The sequence below is a fragment of the Akebia trifoliata genome, chromosome 2 (genome assembly GCF_017979445.1).
Source record: "Akebia trifoliata isolate Shusen 1 chromosome 2, ASM1797944v1, whole genome shotgun sequence".
NCBI classification, from domain to species: domain Eukaryota; kingdom Viridiplantae; phylum Streptophyta; class Magnoliopsida; order Ranunculales; family Lardizabalaceae; genus Akebia; species Akebia trifoliata.
This window is the reverse complement of record NC_141376.1, coordinates 12,614,476-12,625,563: the sequence shown is the minus strand read 5'-3', so window position 1 is coordinate 12,625,563 and position 11,088 is coordinate 12,614,476. Positions and strand designations below refer to the sequence as shown.

General features: G+C 30.7%; 1 protein-coding gene across 2 annotated transcripts; it reads right to left on the bottom strand.

Annotated features, from left to right (window-relative positions):
- Positions 1-294: 294 nt before the first annotated feature.
- Positions 295-5,642, bottom strand: LOC147409623 (large ribosomal subunit protein eL30-like). Of its 2 annotated transcripts, none has more exons than XM_086430836.1 (6): positions 5,579-5,642; positions 5,426-5,483; positions 5,217-5,322; positions 5,016-5,117; positions 614-682; positions 295-517 (listed from the first exon to the last, which is right to left on the bottom strand). In XM_086430836.1, exons 2-6 carry the CDS (start codon positions 5,444-5,446, stop codon positions 477-479), a joined length of 339 nt encoding a protein of 112 aa, XP_086286962.1. In that variant the 5' UTR covers positions 5,447-5,483; positions 5,579-5,642; the 3' UTR covers positions 295-476. The 2 variants fall into 2 exon arrangements, with proteins under 2 accessions (XP_086286962.1, XP_086286968.1); XM_086430842.1 differs by having other exon boundaries at positions 5,582-5,642.
- Positions 5,643-11,088: the final 5,446 nt, after the last annotated feature.

The window sequence follows — 11,088 nt, the reverse complement described above, 5'->3', positions numbered from 1 at the left end:
ACATCGAGCATACATTTTAGACAGTTGAACAGCTTTCTTTGCAAAGTTACACACCCACGATATATATAGAGTTATTAATATAGTTCCTTTCTATTTTTCCACTTTTGGGTTCACATGGTACACTTGTCCAAGTGTGTTGCACTTCATTTGGACTTTCCCATCATTCAAATCAATTGCATGAACCTCAAAAATAACCTAAATTTGAAAAACTAGACCATAGTTGCTACATAAATAACATCCCATAATGGTCCAGAAATAGTATTATCATTGATGGTTTTTAAAGGAAAAAAAAGAGAGGCAATAAAATAGCAATGGTTTCTTCACTTAAATCTAAAAACTACATAAACCAAAACTGTTTTTGTAGTGAAAACAAACTAGACCTTAAATCAAACCAAAATTATCATGTCTTTAAGAGGGGGTATCCTAATAAGAATGATCAATACTCCTTGATATTAGAATAGAAAATCTGAGGTTGCTCACTGATCACCAGGCAGTGTTTTGATGATGTCAGAATCACCTGCAGCATTGTAAATGAAGGAAACATGAGTCTATCAGCAAACCAGGACAAAGATACAATAAATAAGAGCATAGAGTTGCAACGCATTTGACACACCTGGATCAACAATGCTAAGGCATGATACACGAAAATATTTTCCACATGCCGTCCCTAAATCAACATTATCTGAAACAAAGGAGCAAGAATTATTTTTTTATTTTTGACAACTACAAATTTATTGATCAAGAAACTTGAGGACGAGATAACCCACTAGAAGTACAATAGAACCAAAAAGAGAACATCAAGGAAAGTAAGCACAATGCACCAACACATTCTACTATACAAGAAGCAAAGCCAAACTCAACATTACATGGAGCAATGCTCATCCCATTTTAAGATAAATTCCTCAAAGAACACTTCTTCAAGGAAAGAAGCAAAAATTAATCACGTAACATCATTATCCACTAACCGGAAAAAAAAAAAAAACACTTCTTCCGTTCTTTCTTTCATGACATCAGTTCAAATCAGCCTTCAAGTCATTGAGGATACCTCATGCTTATTACGAGCATTTCATATACTAGGAGAGGAACCTTAGAGCCAACAAAATGAGCAATAGATTCATATATTTTTATTTTTAACATAAAAAAACAAATAGAATCCAGGGTATCAGTCTGGAGTTCCACTTTAATCACTATTATGATGGATGGTTTACACTTTGATGAACTCAAGTCTGCAGTTAAGGCCGATCTCTTCATGTCTTTGTCAGCAACAAGTTAAAACCAGGCCACTATGTTATAGAAATACATATGATTATCAAGAAGGGTTGAACATACATAGGAGGACCAACACCCTTTTTTAGGCAAACAACAAGACAACACACTAACAGACAGAAGGGAAAAAATAAAAAACCATAAGCAAAGCCACACTACCAATAACACCCACCCTACCCCCCCAAATCTTAAGAAGAAATCAGCAAAGAACACCCATCTAAAATCAACAAGCTGATTGTCGTCTATAGTCTCGTTCATGGACGAAACCGAGTTGTCTTGGATGAGTCATCTCGTCAAGGATATGTTAAACCATTTAAATCAGTTTACAATTACTTTTATATATATATATATATAGGGTCAGGTTCAAGGGCCATATGAGAAAACATATGAAAAAACTTTCGTTTTTAATAAAATTTTAAAATATGGGTTAGAAATTTTGGATTGAGCTGATTTTTTGTGAGGATGATCTCTATGATGGGAAGATCATCCAAAAAAAAAAAAAAAATCAGCCCAATCTGAAACTTCTAACCCCATTAAAAGTGATTTAGAATGTGGACCGTCGATTTTTTACCAATTTTTATCATCAATTTGTAAATCACTTTGGATGGATTTAGAAGTTTCTGATTGAGCTGATTTTTTTGTGAGGATGATCTTTTCATCATAGTGACCATCCTTGCAAAAAATCAGCTCAATCCAAAACCTCTAACTCTTATTTTGAAAAACGAAAGTTTTTTCATATGTTTTCTCATATGGCCCTTGAACCACCCCCATATATATATATATATATATAGGATTAGGATCCGTGTACACACATATCTACTCATATATCTACAACGTGTTTTGTCCTATGTGGGCTAAAAGTTTCTGATTGAGCTGATTTTTAGCGAGGATGATCTCTATGACGAGGAGATCATCCTCACCAAAAATCAGCTAATTCTAAAACTTCTAACCCCATATTTATGAGTTGAAGAATTGTGGACCGTCTATTTTTTGTAAATCACTTTTGACAAGGTTTAAAATTTCGGATTGAGCTGATTTTTGGCGAGGATGATCTCCTCATTATAGAGATCATGGATAAGTTATTAATACAAATTTATAGGCAAATAATTGTAATTTTTTATAAATAAGGTAGATTAGAACTTAGAAGATGCTTAATTACAAGATCATATTTTATTTCAATAATAAATACTTAAAATTATTTTAATTTAAAAAAATATAAAATCCCAGTTGACTTGTAGGAGTTTTAATAACTCAACCAAGGTTTTCAAAATATTGCCCGAGTCATCTCGATTGTCAAACGAAACACCATGTGCGATGATTCACCGTGAAAATCTGTCTAATTTATGAAAGAAACCTAGATGACACAGGAAAGCCATCTTAACATCAAACAAGATTTGAAAACCAAAATGGAACATGAATCCTTTAACGGATATATTATAAACTTCCATCTCCTCAAATATCATATAATGACTCATGATGTGCCACTTGTAGCTAAGCCCATAGCCAGGTTTTTCACAATCCATTGAATACCTAACTGATGAAGCTCCTTGGGGAGTGGGTTTTCAAGCTTTTATGAGGAAGTTGTGGTCCATTCTTCCATTTGTCATTTGTTGGGGTTTGCAGTGTGAAAGAAATGGTAGGGTCTTTGAAAATAAGGAGCTCGACGTTAACAAGGTGAACATTGAAATTCTTGGCCTTATGTTTTATTGGAGCTCAAGGTTCAATGAAGCAAGAGGGGTTTTCTTTGAAGACTTCTTGGGGAGGTGGGATTGGGCATGTAACCGTATGGGTAGTTCTTAACTTGTGGAGGTGTTTTTTGTTTTGTTTTCCTTTTGTTGTGTCGCTTTGCTTCTCCTTTGGGGTTTTAGGTCACCTCGACTGCCCTCATTAATAAATAAAAAATTATGCATAAAAAAGAATCATAGCCGAAATACAATGAAGGGAAAAGATGGTCAACTGATTCACCATTTGCTTTAGCCGGATAACACTTTAACTAAAATCCAAAATCAAGGAAATGAGATCATCGATGTTCTTTATTCAAAATTATAGATCACAGAAAAGAGATCCATGAAGGAATTCTGAATACCAACAAAGGAAACAGGAAAATTAAGAGATAGGATAGACATCAAATAACTACTAAAATAGAACTTGCCTTCCAAGCTCCAGTCCAACAATCTCCTCACCATTCATTACTATCTTCCAATCTAGATAATAGTGCATGAATCAAATCTAAATCCCAATCATTCAGATTTTTCTAGAAACCAAAATTCCAAGATAAACTGTTCCTCTTCCCAGACCATTGAATTCATTGACCAAGCAACCTTTCCTATATGAGACTCAAATGAGCTATGGGAATTACTCCACTCAAAGGAACCTCTCTTCACCATTGATTGTGAGGAATAGAGACCTTTTCCCTCCCTAACTAGTTTATAAGATAATCTCAATTGATTATTAAAAAATCATGTGTGAATAGCAAAGATGATGTAATGGTTACAATGTCACTATAAACATAATTTCTATTATCTTATAAATAATTTTTTTGTACCATAATTTATTTCCAAATCCTTTATTCAGGAACCTTCATACAACTAAATTCAATGAAGTACATTCCACCATGGTGTAGCCTTGGGTAGTGCACACAATCTCTCGATCATAAGCAAGGATGAAAGTTGTTTTATCCTAGTTTGACACATTTTAGGACATTCACCATTGGATGTGGACTTATCATGCATACAGAATTGATAAATAGTTGATTATGTTGGCAGAGCACATTGAAAAAGAAAAATATAAAATTGGTGGAAAGATGTTTTAAACGTTACACTACCACAAGAAATATTATCTTATCTATACATTTGTTCTAGTATAATATTTTCCAAATCCTTTATTCTTATACTTAAATAAAACTCAATTCAATGTTGTATTATTCAACGGAGTAGGCTCATGTACCATATACAATCTCTCAACCATAGTCGAGAATGCAAGCAATTTACACTAGCTGACCACGATCCAGGGATTCACAAATTGGAAATAACCTCTCATCATGCATACACAATCGACAACTGACAGATAATGTTGGTAGACATGCATATTAACCAAAAAAAAATATTGGGAGAGAGATAATTATGAAAAAATATATATAAGATACAGTTATTCTTGAGGTCCTCTTTTATACCTTCATCATAATCATTAATGTGATACTATATATAACAATGATCTTTGATAATCATGTCATTATCATCATCAAAGTTGCTTTGCAATATATCAAACCAACGGAGCTATGGATCAAGTTAGTTCCACGATACAACCAAGCCAAAATTATCATCCCATGATCCTTCACTAGTTTACTACTACCAGATTCAGAACTAACAAACAAAACCTGACACCTTGAATGTCAAAAAAAAAACACTAAAAAAAATAGAATCTATATTTTTGATAATAAAAAAAAAAAAATTTAGAGAAAGATCTCATGTTTTTTTTTAATGTTGTAAAATGATGGAGGGTAACAAAATGAGGAATCTTGACTTCGGAGAATCAGAATCAGTGTAGTCAGGGACCAACATGGGTGGGTTGAAGCAAACATATTAGCACCAACATCAGATTTGAATCCAAGAAAAAGTGAAAAATTACCAAAAACAAGCATCAATGACAAGTTGCTAAAGACATCGAACGAGAACAAACAGCTACAAATTAGGGAATAAAACCACATGAGTAATTCAAACCCATTGCATCAGTGATAGAACATCACTTACTTCCATTGAAATGGTGGACACCCACTTTCGCAAGCATCGCATAATACTCGATCTCAGATTTCCGCAAAGGTGGGCAATTGTTAGAAATAATAATCAGTTTTCCTGCAATTACAAACCGACCCCAAAAACCTAAAATTCCAGTTCATGGAGAATATTTCAAAAGAGAAACGAAAGCTACAGCATGAGAATTAAAATCAAAACCTTTAGAGCTTCTGAGAGATTGAAGGACGGTTTTATATCCGAGAGTGTACTTTCCGCTCTTCATCACGAGAGCGAGTCTGTTGTTGATGCTCTCATGTGTCTTCTTCTGTAAAACCAAATGAGATAGATCGAAATCAAATAAGAAATTAAAGCAAAATACACCAAAGAAACCCTAACCCTAACCCTAAAAAAATAAATAAATAACCTACCGTTTTCTTCACTGCTACCATTGTTGCCGCTTATAGAGAATCCAAAGCCCTTCTGAAACTGTTCTTTTAAAGAACAAAAACAACAAAAATAAGTTAGATTTCTTATATCTGTTAATGGCGAAATCAGATCGAAGATGCATCAATTATCTTACTTTTTTTTTTTTTTTTTGAAGTCGGCTTGGAAACCCTTGCAAGCAGCAGCAAGTGCACAGGTTGAGAGGATCGCTGAAATGAGGATTTTAGGGTTTATAATTGTAGGGTTGTTAACTTGTTATAGTACCACTCCAATATGTTATATTTGTACACCACTCTGGAACCGGGACCGAAACCGGTAATGTCCAACCCGATCCATTTGGATTGAATTTTTAATAAAATTGATTGGGTTAAAACGAACTGAAAATCCTGATTCCGATTGATTTTTTTTTTGTTGGTCTAATCTACATCCGATTAGAGTCGTGTCTAAGAGGAATTCAACTGATAGGCTTTGGAAATTTGGAATCAGTTTGGTTTTACACAAATTGATTTATTTTTTCATTTCTTCTTATATTGTGCACTAGAGTTCTCCTATGTAGTAGACATCCTCTTCGAGATTAACAAGGGTAAAAGTGAAAAAAATAGAGTTGGATTTACTATTAAAAAAAAATGAGGTTAAAGGGTAGAAGATAAAAAATTAAATTGGGTTAAAGGAGTAAGTAATAAAATAGATCTCACAAAAATTGTAGTTGGGTAAGATGTTTATCTTAATTGGATGCCTGGGTGAAAGTTTGTCCCTCACAAAAGTGGGCCCCATAATTGCATTATATTATATAGATGGTTGCAGGTTTTCATGTATTTTAAAATTTGTGGATTTACATAAAGTTTTTGTTAAGGTGGGCTCATATTTGACCTCCACTTCTGAGGAGTTGAGTCTTTAGAATTTATAGGTCTGCTAAGCTACTGACGTGCAGTAAATTCATTTGAAATTTGTCCTACTGTGATATTAATTCAGCTTGACACATTAACAATTGGCACATAGGACTTTGTCACTTTGTATCTCATTTTCACATTGAGCAATACGAGTATCCAAACAAGACAAGGTGGAAGGATTCCATGATAATTCACATCGTTCTTTAAGAACGAGTCATTTTGCTGGAACATACACAATATCACTAATTCAAGTGGTTAATATAATGTATTAGTTGGACAAAAATTATATTTGACATCGCATTACGAGGGATTTGTTGGAATGTGAGGAAGAAAATATTGATATGTAATCATGTATTTGTGGTTAACAATATTTTTTTCTTATTTTCTTATAATTTAATTTTAGTATTTTGTGGTAATGAAATTTGAAATAGTTGTTAATATTGATATTATGTATGATTTGTTTACGTAATGCATGATACTATGCATGTTTGTCAAAAATTCATATTAAAATAAATTTATAAAGAAGAATGTTACAGATCTATCAACATCTTTATTAACATTTGTCGACCTCTAGAGTATTTTTATCAACATTTATACAGATATTTGTCTACCTTATTTAGCAAATTTGTAATCTCCTAATTTTTTATATAAAAGTCATCTTAATTTAAGATAAAAATATTATTTCAATAATTAAAATACGTTTTTCAACAAAATATCAACATAACAGTGTATCAACAATTGATATTATGTATGGTTTGTCAACGTAATTCATGGAACTTTGCATGTGTTGTCAAAAATTAGTGTTGAGGAAAAGTTGTTAAATGGGTTTATTATGGATCTATCAACATTTTTATTAATTCTTGTCAACCTTAGGAGTATTTTTGTCAATTCTTTTTAACATGTTTATCAACCTTATTTTACATATTTATAATCTCTTGACAATTATATTGTAATCATCTTAATTTAAGATAAAAATATTATTTTATGAATTTGAATATGTTTTTCAAAAAAAAATTAACATAAGAGTGTATCAACAATTGATATCAAGAAAATTATTAATATTGTATTTGGTTCGTCGAATTAATGCATTGTTATATGCATGTTTGTCAAAAATTGATATTAATAAAATTATTAATATTGTATATGATTGTTAGCGTAATGCATGCTACTATGCATATTTGTCAATAATTCATATTGAGAAAAACTTATTAAAATGAAATATTACAGACTTGTTAACGTCTTTATTAATCTTTGTTAATCTATGAAGTATTTTTATTAATGCTTCTACACATATTTATTAATCTTATTCTGCATATTTGTAATCTCATGACAATTTGACTATAATTATCTTAATGAAACAAATATTACAGATATGTCAATGTTTTAAATAAAGTTGGCATTGAAAAGATGGCATTTAAATTTGAAAGAAAATAACAGATTGCATGAAAAAAAAATATTTTAATGGATAGATGAAATGAAGCTTTACTTCATTTTTATAAATGGATGAAAATCAAAATAAAATTTCATATCATCTTTAATCCCATCCTCAAATGCTAATAAAGAAAAACAAACTTAAAAAATAAAAAAGATGAAAATTAAAATGACATTTTTTTTTTCTTTTATACACAAAAAAATATGATAAAAGAAGAATAAAAAAAAAATGATTATAATAAATAAAAAAACTTGTTGAAGAAGACGAAAACTTATTTTTTGAGTTTAGGTGGTACTGTATACCAAAAAACCTACTCATGTCAGTCCACTTTTGAAGACATTTTAATCATATACAAGATATACAATAACTTTTTTGGTAATATAACAAAACTTGAAATACCTTGATAATATTAAAAAATTATTATAATTATTTAAAAATTTGTCAAAAAAATTATATGTATTTTCGTTTATCACTAAAACGTGGTATTGGTATTTTCTGTTTCTCATTTCATAACTATATAAGACCATAATGCCTTTATACTTAGGGGTGCAACTTGGTTCAAGTTGGTTAGATTTTCAGCAAAATCATAATCGAACTGACCAAGGTTGGTTCCATTATGTTGAAACTAGAATCGAACTGAATTGGTGTAGAATCGAACCGACCTTAATTCGGTTTGGTTCAGTTCGGTTCGATGGGTTACTAAAAAAATTCATCAATTAAACATTCCATCCATTTTTTACTGATTCAGTACTTTTGACAAAATACATAACTATTTCAATAATTTCTCCAACAAAAAAGAGAAGATAACATAACATCATTTTTCCAACAAAAAAAAAATAGAAAATTGAGAGAATGAAAACACAACCCACAAAAAAAATGATTATATTATCCCGAATTGTATGATCTCCAACATCACAAAAAAAATCTACAAATTACATCATATTGCACACATATGAGCACAAGATAACATTCTCTTTAAACATTTGATCTTATGGGTTAATCCCATTGTGCAAACATGGCGCATCTTGGGTTTGAGTCATTCTGAAATTAATCATAAACGCATCCAAATATAAAATTTCAAAAACTGATCTAATTTCAGGTTGAGTGATTTGAAGAAAAGAAAAAAAAAATAAAGGTCTTAGTAGTCACAAGGCTTGATCTATAAACATAACCATGTTAAGGATAACAACTTATCATCAACTGACTTACCTCTCCTCTGTTTTTCAAATTAATGAAATAGAGCTAAATGGGGAAGAGTGAATGAGAAAGCTTTGTGCCTGAAATTCTTAGCATATATTGGAGTAGTCTAGTTTGTACATTTAAAAAAAAATCATCAATCAAAAGTAGTGTTACGTAGACAGATACAAGCAATAACACATGACCTACTCAAGATTCCCAGTGCATTGTTTACTAAACATTCACTTTTTTAATATGCTAAGAATTTCAATCAGTGCTACAACTAATTTAGAGACATTTATGAACGTTAGAGACACGTTGGGGATATGAAAAATTAGAAGATTGAAAAAAATCAGTGGCTTATAATTCTTATTTTCATGCTGATTTAATTTCACATTAAAAAATATTTCCTTTCTTTCTTTCATTCAAAATAACATTCTTTTTCATCTATTGTGATACTCATATGGACTACAGAACTTAAAGTTGCGCTAACATGTTATCTACATAGGTAACTTAAATAGCCTACGTCATCCTCTAGCCTCACAAAGTAAAAAATAAGTGAAAGAAATAAATAACCATCATATCATCTTTCCTAACCTTCCCACAAAATCTACGCTAAAAGATGTTACAATTGCAAAATGCACTTATATAACTATTATTTGTAAGGATTTGCACATCATCACCAAACATCATTGTCCTCATCACAAATTTCATTATTGGGGTCTTCTTTCCTGTTGCAATTTCTCTCAATATTCCCCCAAGCTTTCCCATCAAATTAATGGTTATATATGTTAGACTTTTAATTCTCTAAATTTTTGTAATTCATCTTTTGCAACAAATTTTACTAAATACCAAAATGAGTCTTGTCCTGTTCAGAAATCAATAATTTAGAAGCGCAAAATATTTTTGAAATTGATGAACGTCAAAACAAATTATAGCTTTCATTAATGAAGCTTTCTTAAAAAAAGTTTCATTAAATCTCCCTACTTGAACTGTTAAACTTCACCGACTAACATTTTAACTTCTTTTTCATAAAAGAGTAGTTATATATCACAGATAAAAGACATCATACCTGAAAATGTAGATTATCTGCAACAACTGCTCGGTCATCGCAATTCAATCAACCTCTAAAAATATTCCAAACACCATTTTGATTATGAGAATATGCACAACGATGGTTTAAAACAACGTCACCGAGCACTTGTCTTCTAATCCAAAGATCTTTGCTTCAACCTCAAACCCACAACCTCTCCTACAAAATTAATTAAAATTTAAAATATTTAGATCAATAATGACAATAATGATTTACAAATCATAGCATGAATAATAAATCTTATCTTCAAGATTCGAGATCGTTTGTTCCAGTGATTTATTTTCATGCTCGAGAACCACATAATCAACCACAACACAGTAGGCCAACACATTCATACAATTTGTAGATAAACTATTAAAATGCCCAAAATCCAAATTCAAATATTAAAATGTCCAAAATCCAAATATCACACCAAGTCACCAACACATTCATACAATTTGTCTTGAATAAATCAATATTTGCTTACAATGACACCCCAATTCTATTAGCAATCATACATAATCAAAAAAGTAAAGAACAATAAAAAAAATCAACCACTCTCCATTTTTCTCCATGTTCCAATCAATAAGTCTAAAAAAAAAAAAAATACAATTGTTATATATATGAAGTCGAATATTTAAAAAAATTATTCTATTGTAATAATTTATAGAAGAACAATTTACCTAAGAATACAAATGAAGAGGCATTTATTCAATCAAGAAATTCATAATCATCTGTAATAACTGTAAAAATAAAATAAAATAAATTGTCATAAAATAGAAAATAGAAATGAAAGAACTTCACAAATAAAATAAAATTATATAAAAATTAAAAGTTACCTGACTTGATTTCTTCAAGTTTTTCTAACATTTCTTCAACATCAATTGAAATTGGTGAAGCATGTAATCAATATTGCCAACAAATTAAACATTCCACTAATTTCGAGGTTAGAGAACTACGAAATTGATCTAATATACGACCCCTAATGCTAAAAGCACTTTCTAAAGTAATAGTGAAAATCAGAATAGCTAACAAATCTCGTGACACCATAGAAAGTATACGATACTTAGAAAAATT